The following is a 13,198-nucleotide window of genomic DNA, read 5'->3' as shown; positions in this document are numbered from 1 at the left end:
GCATATGTCCAGAAGATGCTCAGCCAGACAAACTTGAAAGTCACATGGGCGGTAGAACAAACAGTCAGCCCTTTGCCCATTAGATGTCCACTGTGTGTGGTGCTTCAGTCAGTGCCTCTTCCTTTTGACTTATGCATGGTTACTATCCATTTTATCCAAATTTTGTCTCTTGGCATGTCGACTCCCATGAGGATGCCATTGGCACAGCAGAGCAACATGTCTGAAATTATTTGCCCGCTGATGGCGACTATAAGATGTGTGAAACTTCATTTTTTTTACCAAAAAGTTTTCTTAAAATTGGACAATTAAATATCTTGTAGCAGCTGGAATGCTGTCTCTCAGCACAAGTAACAGCATTAGGCAAGCAGTACAGTGACAACAAAGTCGCACTCGGCATGGAATGCAGAGAGCATGTCTGCAGGAGGCCAAGAGCTAAAAAGAGTAGTTTCCAATATGACAACTAGTGGAGTAAACACATCTAGGAAGGCAATAATATTTTTCTTCGCAATAACCAGACATACCAGTAATTTTGCTCATACCTACCTTATAATTACATTTACACACCATTCAGCATTATTCAAATATACACCTGTAGAAATCAACTTTATTATAATGCCTCTTCTTGGTGCACTAACTTTTCATGAACTGTCACAATATTACAAAGGATGGGTTTTCACTGCAAGGCTTCATAGCTCTTGTGTTCCCATGAATGTCATATGGTAGATAAATATGGTATTGCTCGAGTTTCCAAATTCTCCACGCACTATTTCTGAAGTTCCACGATTCCACCTAGGTCCTCAACCACAATAAAACCACAAATTTTCTCTAAGGGAACAAAACATTACACTGTAGAGGCCTAGTGCACAGACTGCACATTCTTATTAATACTTAAGATATGAAATATTTCGAGTTTTCAAGGTAATTTAATGAAAGTAGGTTTTTATTTCCTTAGACAGAGAGAGGGATTGTGTGTGAGAGAGAGGGGAAGGGAGGACACTTAAGGATATAGAAATTCTATGAATGTTTTAGAAGAACTGTGTAGGAAAAGGATGCTCTAGGCTCTTATCTGAATAAAGAAACTCATCTCACAGTGCATAAAGATATATTTAAGTCTTCATGTACAAGCAATTATACATAATCCACTTACTGAATATCCCTACATCTGTGGAAGTGTGGCAACAATCCCTTCAAGGGCTACTTGTGCAATAAGGCAATACCTTGAAGGACACAGTCTGCCTCACAGCTCAACATCATAATTAAGTGGGCTGAGCCCCATGATCATCATAGATGAACAGGTGTGCAATACACCTTCAAAACGAGATTAACAAAACACAAAGGGAAGAAATGTTAGTCAACTCCTTTCCTTTTGTATCATTAATTGGTAAAGAATATTTTCCAATACATTTCTGCGTTCTCACTTGTATTTATATATATGTACGTACGTATATATTTATTATAATGCGATCAAAATACGCTTGGAGAACACAAATGTTCCATCATTACATAAAATGAACACTTGAACAAACTCCATAACCCAGGCTTCAAGAGCAGCCAAATCTATATGCAGCAATACTACCATATTTATATTATTTACTCTCTATTCCTTTTCTCATGTTGTCCAAACTAGATCGACAGTATAGGTAAACTGCAGAAAACTGAAGACCAACAGTTCCCTTACTAAATAAAAAATGAAGAACAGTTCTTTGCTTATCACAGAACTATGGGATGAGAGAGGAAAAAAATTCATTGCAGATAAATCTGTATTCTTTTATTTCTTAAACTACAAAGCAATTATCAAATAAAGGACGAAACATGCAAAGAACTTATTTTTGAAAGATGAGCTACAGTATCTCTTGGTTCACAAAATAGTTATATACACCGAATTCATTAACCGCTAATTTCCGACGCGCCTCATAGCTACAATATTATAGCGGCACCCACAACAATCATATATTAAGAGAGGGACAAGTTCCATCATTGAGCCACAAGTTGACAAGTGCAACATAAACCCATAGACTGGGTACAAGCGAACTTGCTTTAATGCATGTCAACTATAAATGTGGCCTGTTTTGGCAAGCCATTAGCAAAACATGGACTGGGTCAAAGTAAAATACCTAGAAACCAAATGAATTTTCAATTGCACGAGTTTCCTGATTGGGGTTTCTAATAAGCTACCAGAGGTCTGTATCCCAAACACTAGGTGAAAAGACCAAAGCATTTTTATAAGCTACAGATGGATCTTTTTAATAAAAAAAGTTCATGTTTAGAAGATATACGTCTTTAACTAGCTTCACGTCTGAACATTATGCTGAATTTCTTCTTTAATGACTCCATTTGGCATGCCACTGCTGAAACGAGAAAAATAATGTAATTAATAATATAAAGATTTGTACACAATTTAAACAACAGTAAACTTAAAACCATATGCAGTATACCATAAAAGGTAACAAACTTACGTGTGGCTTCTCCTGTACATCTTGCAAGCCCCAACTGGGAGCTTCCATTTTAACAGCATCCATATCTGCACTAGCTCCTGCTCCTGCACCAGCAACTCCAAATTGTGGCATCAGCGGAAGACCATGATGCATTAACGACAAGGCTGCTACTGTGCCACTGCCATTATGGAATGAGTGTTGGTTCTCTGGATGTCCTGCCTGTAAAATGTAAATTATGCTATCATAGATCTGAGTTCAAAATCATTACACTGTATGGTTTCCATAAAAATGGATGGATCATTTTCTTTCCACATTGTCAGAAAATTTCAAAAACATAATACACGAATCTTTTTACACTGTTAAGAAGTTTTCTAACCTAGACCACACACTGATCTGGAAGTCACAAAAAATGACCCCATGGGAATAAACTGTGATCTGTGAACTTTTAGACCAACATTTCTCATCAGAGTTGTAACTGTGATAAGCATTCATTATTGAATGCTACAATTTACAGTTCTTACAGCAAAGATAATCGAAGCAAATGCAATGACAATTACACATTGTTCTCTCAGATCCATAGTGTTGAACCATCATCTAAACACTTCCAACTTTGTACACTTGGTTCATCATTTGTCAGTTATCTTGGAATATTTACAGTGCTGGGGGCAGTAATAGCCTTAATAAGAGCAGTTCTGCACTCCATTCTTTTGTGCGATTAACATATAATTGAACACATCCTATGAAACTCTCCTTTAATGTATGTACAACATTTATCTCTTCCAAAAGATGTTCTGTGTTGCTGAACAAACAACTATAATTTACAGTTATTTGTAGAACAGATACATTATAAGTGGTACTTAAGGCATGAAACTTGTTTGATAACGTTAAAATTGATCGGTAGATAAGATCTTAGTTCCCATGTGTATAGGAATAGTGCATAGTAACAGAAAATGAAAGTGCAATACAGCATATATCAGTGGTGGGTGACAAGTTGCAGAAAAATACCATGCAAGGCTTAACCAAATCATGCATGCACTTTCAGCCAGAAGACAGCATTCGACAGAGCAAATAAAAGATGTGTATCAGCAATTTAACAAGCAGCGGCTTGTGCACATGGGGCACAATAAATTTAACAGATGAGCAGTGTTGCAGGGGGGCTGTAACTGTAGTGGCTTTATTGACAGTAAGTATCAATGTGGATACACTGGAGGTTGTTAGTGAGACTCAACAACTGCAACCAGTAAAAGAAGAGTAGAAAACAAATCTCTGAAAGTAGTGACAGTCACTTAAAGAATGTGGCTGTGTTATCAGTCCATTTGAAAGTGATCAAATTCCTGCGATGAGCACAGAAAACTTGAAAGGGATTTAAATGTGTTGTTGCAATCGATAGGGTTTCAAATACATTAGATAAAATACAGCAATAATAGTGTAAGGACGTAGTTTGGGGAATTAAGACCTGATATGAAACCCAAGAGTAGTCCATTTAAAACAAATGCAAAAATGTGTTAACCAAATAGAAACTGCAAATACAGGCTGTAACTATTTCCCACTCGGGGACGAATGGAAATTTGTATGTGATGAGTGTAAGACCTACAGCCATGAAAGTAATTAAAAGATTAAGAGAGATGTAGTTAACTGGTTAATGCACAGAATGTATCATATGTAATGGCACTAATGCAGGCAGTTACATAGAATCAGAAATATATGTCAACCAAATAAGCATGCTGACAGTGTAGAATATTGGTTTGATATAAGCAATTTTGCAAGTTCGACCCTAGAAGCAGTGTGAACCCAGTAGATTTTTTGAAATATTTTAAAGACTTTACCTACACAATGCGACCCTGAAGCCATTTGTTGGGATTTGGCGAACAAGGCTAGATACTTAGATAATAACAAAGAAAAGAAACGAAAAAAACATACTCTGGGTTTAAAGAGTAAGTTACCTGTATGAAAGTTTAAGGGAGTTGTTGATCTGAGCCCCAGATATAATGTACGAGTTCCTTATCAAAAACTTTATTTACTACGTACTGTCTACAATCCCTAGAATAGGCTAAAATGGCTCTGAGCACTATGGGACTAAATTTCAGAGGTCATCAGTCACCTAGAACTTAGAACTACTTAAACCTAGCTAACCTAAGGACATCATACACATCCATGCCGGAGGCAGGATTCAAACCTGTGACCATAGCGGTCGCGCGGTTCCAGACTGTAGCGCCTAGAACCGCTCGGCCACCCCGGCCAGCCCTAGAATAGGATCCCTGTACTAGGAACCATGAGAGACACTGTATAACAAAAAAAGGGATTCTGTAAATAACTATATCATGTACGTCTACAAATAAGGAATTTGGAACATACTCTGTATAGGTATCGTTAATTTATAAGCATACATTACTTTATAAAAACATGGGATATTATTTAGAAAAACTGTACAAAATAATTCCCCAACAGTATCTGTTAATTTGTGAACTTGCTTGACATTCACAATCAAGCTTGTGCTTCCATAACAGGGAAAAGCGCCACTTTTGTAATATGAATTAACACAATAGGAGTGACTATGCAATGAAACAAAACTAAAATATCTATTTAATTTAACAGTCCAAACATATAATTTTTGTAAGCAGTAAGAGTCACGACAAAAGGGATACTAAGTTAGAGCATACCAATGATTCATTCATTTATTTCATACTTGTTTTAAGTGCCATATTTACAATAATTTGTTGCTTATACAACAGCTGTGTTTATATTATTGTAAATCTGTTGTAGTAGGGCAAGGTGTACTGGAGAACTTTGTAAAAATTTGTAACTCTGTCATTTATATTTTGCCATTTTCTTATTTTTCAAGTAAATTCTTTTCGTTCAATTTAAAGCTCATTCAGAATTTATTTCTATTAACCCACTTCTTTTATTTAGTGTCTGACACTGACTTTTTCAGTGATAACTTCAAATTCAGTGAGGGCTACAGCAAAAAATCAGGTTGGTACATGTCATGTTGGCTCTCCTCATTTGGGTTACTGCCCAACTGAATATTAATTCCAGCTTTTCTAGTGCCAGAACCCACTTCTAAAGCTCTCCTACCTGATAGTCCCATTTTACTTTTTTTGGGAATGTGCATAATTTAGAAGTTGTCAACTCATACAAAGGTTTGATGGATGAGGTTTGCTTCTGTCGGATCGATCATATACATAACCATCCCTACAAGTAACTTTTTTCTAACTTCTACATTAAGAAGCATATACTAGACACAAGCTATGGGACTTTACATAGTTATTATAAATTTTCTTACGGACTTACCTGGAAAGGAGCTTCTACCATATGCTGCAAATCATCAGCAGAAGGCAGACGACCATAATGTGATGGATTAGTTCTGAAAAGTTGTTGCTGTTGCTGCTGCTGTTGCTGCTGCTGCTGCTGCTGCTGTTGTGGATGACCCCGATCCACGGTATGTCCAGGCCACACCTTTGGCTCAGCTGCACCTAGCATCCAGTCAGGATCACCAGCTACATTATTGACAAGGTTCTTCCAGCTAGCACGTTCAGTGCCTATTGGCCGGATTTTGCGGTCTTCTGTCGATCTTCCATCACCTGCACCTCCAGCAGGTGATGGTGGTGGCGATCCACCACTTCCATTTTCAAGACCAGCAAGCAAGTCTGCCGAGCCAGGGAGCCCAGCTGCTAGACTAGCCAAGTGAGCTATTGCACCAGAAGGAAAGCCAAGCTGCCCAACAACATCTGCAGGATGATGTGGTCCTGGTCCATGGTATGGCTGCCCATACAACTGCCACCGTGGATTTCCGCCAGCACCAGCTGCACCATGGCCACCATATGGTCCAGGAGGCTGTTTCCCTGCTGGTCCAGGTGCTGCAAATGGAACACCAGAGAGTCCAGGCAGAACTGCAGCTAACCCAGGAGCAGATGAGGGAGGTGGTGGAGCTCTATTATGATATCCTGAAGCAAATGCACCTGGTGGTGGTGCCTGTTGTGGCTGCTGTTGCTGGGCCTTACCAGGTGGAAGGTGAAGGCTGAAATCAGGAGCTCGGGGATTGAGTCTTGACATACTCACAGTTGTCACAGGGGGAGCATGATGATGATGGTGCTGCTGCTGATGGTGGTGGTGGTGATGAGGATGAAATGGAGCTAGCAACTGAGGTTCTGAAACAGGTCCTGGTCCAGGTGGAACCATTTTCAAAAGCTGTGTTTGCTGTTCTGGAGTTGCAAAAATAGCAGGTCCAGGACCATGGTCATGAGATGGAGGGACACGAGGTTGGGCAAGTTCAGCTGTTGGGAAACCACTGCGTGCAGCACCAAATACTGCATCCCCAGCTCCACCTGGTGAAGCCTGTTGTTGGGGTGGCTTATTTGGATGGTTAAGACATGGCCCTATAGACTCTGCTGAGAAGGTGGGTGCATTCTGGTACTGTGGTCCTGGTGCAGCAGAGAGGGATGGTGGAGTTGTGCTATTGCTGCTCGTTTTTGATGAAACTGGGGAGCATACAGCATTTCCGCGATAACCAGGTGCCTTTGCAGCATCAACCTGTACAATAAAGAAGAACCATCATCAAATTACAAGCAATATTAAGGTGCACATTAACATAAAAAATATAAATACAGCAATGGCAATATAACCAAATAATGAACACATTACTGCTGTTCTACACATGTTGTCAGCTGTAAGAACCCATTATACAGAGATCACTTTTAAATCACTCCATAAATCAGACACTGCAACAACTGGACAGAGTGTCTGTGGAATAAGTGTGTGAACTTTGAAATGTAGTACAATTCAAAATGAATGTGGTTATTCCATATGGATATAACCATTTAATGAAGAGTGATACAACAATAAAAATTATAGAGAATGTAAAATAAAACTTCAAAAATTTAATATTGGGGTGTGGTACTTTGCCAATTTTAAATCAACATCATCCAAACAGTTGGATCGGTGGTACTAGCCGTAATGATGCTGTGTTGTTCTCTTGGCCTCATAACCCTCCAAATCCGACTCCCACGGAATTCTTTTTATGGACTTATGTTAAAGAAGAACTTTTGTATGAACCTCCTGTTCTAACAACAATTTGTGACTCCATAATGTGCATATCTAATGCAGTCACTTCAGAGTTCACATATGCCTCAGAATGTACGGTGTGACGTGTATTATCCCTTTCACGTTGTTCTTGTGACCAACAGATGTCACGTTGAACATATACACTGACACGCCAAGATACTGTGACTACCACCCACGTTGAGACTAAACGCCATCTGCTGGCACTGCAGAGCAGAGACGAATGCGAACCATTCTAGTGACAATAAAGAATGCGAATGAGGAAATCCACTAACATAAGTGACATTGTCAAAGGACAGAGTGTTATGACACTGTGCCTGGGAATGAGCATCTTGGAAACGGAAAAGCTAGTTGGCTATTCGCTTGCTACTGTTGTAAGGATCTTGGAACTGGTTGAAGAATGATGGTGATGACATCTTCCAGCAGGAGAAATATCCAGACTACAAGACCAGAATTATGCTACAGTGGTTTGAGAAGCATTATAGTGAAGTTATTTTTATGTTTTCACTACCAAATTAGTATCATCATAACCCACGAAGTACATCTGCAATACTACTGGGTACCAGCTCTACGTCTTCAAAGCACCAGTCAGTAATTTATGGGAAATGTATGGCTTATGCAGAAACATTTGGTGCTAAGTACCTCAGAAATCTACCAAGGACTTGCCAAATCCATGCCGTTCAGAATCACTGCTGTATTGCATTCCAAAGGTGGATAGTCACAACGTTTTGTCTCTTCAGTGTATAAATTACAAAAAATAAAAAATTTAAAAATGAACTTAATTTTCCATTCTCTATGATTCTTACACCAAATCTGCATTATCGCTTATTAAATTAACACTGTTTACACTTAATAGAATAATGTTAGGCATTTACTTTGCAGTAGTGTCGTCTCCCTAGTTCTGAACTGGTAAAAGATGGTGCAAGTTGGAACAAATTTGTGCCATTAGTGCTTTGCCTCCTAACACTACCAAAATAACAGCAACTATACTGTGTTTCATGTAGTTTGCATTTGTATTGTCAAGCCAGGGAGGTTAGACTATTACAAAACTGCATTAACTTTGATTTGCAGGTAGAAATTATCAACTATTGTATGGTGTAAATTATGTTTGGAGTAAGTAGTTGTTTACAAAGTCTTGGTTGGATTAGGAGCTATTTGCAAAAACTGAAAAATTTAAATACAATAATAACTGTCACTCACATTTTGCATTTCTTTCAGAATATGTTTCTATTTTCATGATGTTATTTTGGAGGGGGACCCAGCAGGACAGTTCTACATCATATCCAACAAAATTGTATTTCACTGTGCTGCTTGGTATCCACATACATTGAACTTCATAAAGCTATTTACAGAACATAGCTCTGTAATTTGTTGTGTCATGCTCTGTAAAACATACACACACACACACACACACACACACACACACACACACACACACACACACGCAGGTTGGAATTTTAATAGCGGCAATTATTTATTTACAGCTCGTACAAAATTGAAACACGTATCTGAGTTTTACTGACCTTCAAAGTAGTCACCAGCATTGTGTATAATATGTTGCCAATGATGTGGAAGCCGTAGGATACTCTTAGCGGTGCCAGTTGTGTTGACAGTTCAAGCGGCGCAGTCTATTGCCCGCCGAATTTGTAGCAGTTCTGCAGTGAATGCCGTGAAGTGTTTGCTTCAGTTTAGAAAACGAGTTGAACTCATGAGGGCTTAAGTCAGGGGAGTGCAGTAGGTGGTATAGCACTTAGCAGCCCCACCAGTCAAACAAATCAGTAACAGCTTGCACTGTACGTGCTTGGGCATTGGCCTGCAAAATGATGGTCAGGTCCTGCAGGAAGTGTCATCACTTCTGTCTCTAAACTCGTCATAGGTTGTGTTCCAAAAATGAACAGCATACAGACAGAAGTGATGACACTTCCTGCAAGACCTGACCATCATTTTGCAGGACAATGCTCAAGCACATACAGTAAAAGCTGTTACTGATTTGTTTGACTTATGGGGCTGCTAAGTGCTATACCACCTACTGCATTCCCCTGACTTAAGCCCTCATAAGTTCAACTTGATTTCTAAACTGAAGGAAACACTTCACGGCATTCGCTTCAGAACTGCTACAGATTTGTCGTGCAATAGACTGCACCACTCGAACTGTCAACACAACTGGCACTGCTAAGAGCATCCTACGACTTCCACATCACAGGCAACGGGGAGGTTATGAAGGTTAAGTGGACGGCATAAAGACATTCTTGGTGGAGTGGGGAGGATTTCATGAAGGATGGATCTCATTTCAGGGCAGGATCTGGAGAGCCACATTCAGAGTCTGATCCAGTCCCAGAAGTATCCTGTCACAAGTGGGGCATTTTTGGGGTTCTCCTGTGGGAGGTTCTGGGTTTGAGAGGATGAGGAAGTGGCTCTAGCTATTTGCTTCTGTACCAGGTCGGGAGGTTAGTTGCGGGATGCGAAAGCTGTTTTCAGGTTATTGGTGTAATGGTTCAGGGATTCAGGACTGGAGCAGATTCATTTGCCACGAAGACCTAAGCTGTAGGGAAGGGGCCATTTGATATGGAATGGGTGGCAGCTGTCATAATGGAGGTACTGTTGCTTGTTAGTGGGTTTGATGTGTACAGTTGTGTGAAGCTGGCCATTGGACAGATGGAGGTCAACGTCGAGGAAAGTGGCATGGGATTAGGAGTAGGACCAGGTGAATCTGACGGAACCAAAGGAGTTGAGGTTGGAGAGGAAATTCTGGAGTTGTTCTTCACTGTGAGTCCAGATCATGAAGATGTCATCAATAAATCTGTCCCAAACTTTGGGTTGGCAGGCTTGGGTAACCAAGAAGGCTTCCTCTAAGCGACCCATAAATAGGTTGGCATACGAGGGGGCCATCCTGGTACCCATGGCTGTTCCCTTTAATTGTTGGTATGCCTGGCCTTCAAAAGTGAAGAAGTTGTGAGTCAGGATGAAGCTGGCTAAGGTGATGAGGAAAGAGGTTTTAGGTAGGGTGGCAGGTGATCAGCATGAAAGGAAGTGCTCCATTGCAGCGAGGCCCTGGACGTTCGGGATATTTGTGTATAGGGAAGTGGCATCAATGGTTACAAGGATGGTTTCCGGGGGTAACAGACTGGGTAAGGATTCCAGGCGTTCGAGAAAGTGGTTGGTGTCTTTGATGAAGGATGGGAGACTGCATGTAATGGGTTGAAGGTGTTGATCTACGTAGGCAGAGATACGTTCTGTGGGGGCTTGGTAACCAGCTACAATGGGGCGGCCGGGATGTTTGGGTTTGTGAATTTTAGGAAGTAGGTAGAAGGTAGGAGTGCGAGGTGTCGGTGGGTCAGGAGGTTGATGGAGTCAGGTGAAAGGTTTTGTAGGGGCCTAAGGTTCTGAGGATTCCTTGAAGCTCCGCCTGGACATCAGGAATGGGATTACCTTGGCAAACTTTGTATGTAGTGTTGTCTGAAAGCTGACGCAGTCCCTCAGCCACATACTCCCGACGATCAAGTACCACGGTCGTGGAACCCTTGTCAGCCAGAAGAATGACGATGGATCGGTCAGCCTTCAGATCATGGATAGCCTGGGCTTCAGCTGTGATGATGTTGGGAGTAGGATTAAGGTTCTTCAAGAAAGATTGAGAGGCAAGGCTGGAAGTGAGAAATTCCTGGAAGGACTGGAGAGGGTGATTTTGAGGAAGAGGAGGTGGGTCCCACTGTGACGAAGGATGGAACTGTTCCAGGCAGGGTTCAGAGTTGGATCATTAGGAGTGGGATAAGGATTATTTTTCTTCGTGGCAAAGTGATATTTCCAGCAGAGGCTACGAGTGTAGGACAGTAAATCTTTGACGAGGGCTGTTTGGTTGAATATGGGAGTAGGGCTGAAGGTGAGGCCTTTGGATAGGACAGAGGTTTCGCATTGGGAGAGAGATTTGGAGGAAAGGTTAACTACTGAATTGGGGTGTTGTGGTGTTACACCGTATGGGTTATCTGGATACTTCCCACTGACACCAACCTATCAGAACTCTGGAGATGGGAACTTGCCCTTCAATATAGTCTCTCTTCCCATTACCCCCCAGGCCTCAACCTCTGCTAATTTCAAGTTGCCGCCCCTCGTACCTCACCTGTCATTCAGCAACACCTTTGCCTCTGTACTTCTGCCTCGACTGACATCTCTGCCCAACCTCTTTGCATTTACATATGTCTGCCTGTGTCTGTATATGTGCAGATGAATATTTGTGTGTGTGCGAGTGTATACCTGTCCCATCATTATTGTCAGAATCACTTGAAAACACTGCCATCTCACGCTTCTTTACAGGCCTGTGAATCATCCACAGAACTATAAAAACAGTCATTCACAGTGTCATCCGGATCTTCATACTGATTAGAAAGATCTGAATAATCATTGCAGAAACCTCAGAAAATATTTAAGGTTTGTTCGTTTCCTTCTGTTCTCTGAAGGGGACAATCTCTGTAAGCAGAAGGAACTTCAGGGCAAAAATAGTAACTATTTGAAATGTCAAAATACAATCAAACTGCTATGTAAGCAAAAAGCAAATGAAGGCAGTCATGTCTGACACATTGACTACTGGTGTAAATACCTCATAAATACCCACCTCAACAGATCAAGATGTTAAAATGTATCACAATATATGCCATCTACAGACAGCGTGTGGGAAGTACAAGTTACCTTGAAATATACATGTAATGGACTCTGTATCTGCCCACAATGTGTTAAATAATAAATGCAATACAGGTCAGAATAATAAACAATCTTTCAGTATTCTGTAGTTAACTGAGATTTCTAATGTTACTATCGTTTATGTTATTAAACTCTTATCACTGAACACACACTTTTGTCTGATTAAAACCTACGGTTATAATATAAATAATGAAGTAAAAATGGTATTTGATATATATGAGCCATTACAGTATTTAATCTCTGCTGCCAGTGTGATCAGAAAATCTTTACCTGAGGAGGGACGTTTTCAAGGAACTTCGTGCTAGAGCTGCTAGATCCTGATCCTGGGGCACCACCAGTTGCTGCAACACTTGCAAAATTCATAATTGTTTTTGTTGCTTCACTGTCTCTTCCCCACATTGACTGCTGGGCCACCTGTAAATTTTAGGTTTTTGGATTACTATACATGACAAAATTACAATAAATACTTCAATTTTTTATTAAATCAGCCATATAACCAAAGAAGCAATCCACAAAAAAATTACTTCATTGTCTTTAATTCACACATTAATTTGCACATTTATTCATGGGGGACATGTGAAGTTAAAACACTTCGAGGGAAAGGAGGTGGTAAATTTCCGAAGGCTTGGACTGGAAAAAATGATAAACAGAAAGTGAACACAGGAAAGTGTGAATGATGAGCATTGCATTACAAGTTACCAAGAAGGCTACTAAACTGCTCTCTCTCTCTCTCTCTCTCTCTCTCTCTCTCTCTCTCTCACACACACACACACACACACACACACACACACACACACACACACACACACAAAATGAAGGAAACAGGAAACATTATCAAATGTGATGTGCTGAAACATTTAGGTTTCCAACCAGGACACACCATTTCCACAATGCACCTAACTGATGAAGAAAGATTAAGAGGTGCAGGAAGAAGAGACAAAAGCCAACAACATGCAGCAAAGGGGAAGGAAAGACCAGTGAAAAGGAAATTAACACTGGACAAGCAAAAGGAT

General features: G+C 40.5%; 1 protein-coding gene across 1 annotated transcript in view; it reads right to left on the bottom strand.

Annotated features, from left to right (window-relative positions):
• Window positions 1-1,753: 1,753 nt before the first annotated feature.
• Window positions 1,754-13,198, bottom strand: part of LOC126103748 (ankyrin repeat domain-containing protein 17) — a 236,288-nt gene continuing 224,843 nt past the window's right edge. Inside the window, exons 39-42 of the mRNA XM_049912333.1 lie at window positions 12,456-12,599; window positions 5,727-6,965; window positions 2,457-2,654; window positions 1,754-2,348 (exon numbers count right to left, since the gene is read on the bottom strand). Coding sequence (XP_049768290.1) covers window positions 2,322-2,348; window positions 2,457-2,654; window positions 5,727-6,965; window positions 12,456-12,599 — 1,608 coding nt within the window. The 3' untranslated portion in view covers window positions 1,754-2,321. The remainder of the gene's footprint in view (window positions 2,349-2,456; window positions 2,655-5,726; window positions 6,966-12,455; window positions 12,600-13,198) is intronic.

Source organism: Schistocerca cancellata, chromosome 1 (genome assembly GCF_023864275.1).
Source record: "Schistocerca cancellata isolate TAMUIC-IGC-003103 chromosome 1, iqSchCanc2.1, whole genome shotgun sequence".
NCBI classification, from domain to species: domain Eukaryota; kingdom Metazoa; phylum Arthropoda; class Insecta; order Orthoptera; family Acrididae; genus Schistocerca; species Schistocerca cancellata.
This window is presented reverse-complemented; position numbering and strand designations above follow the sequence as displayed.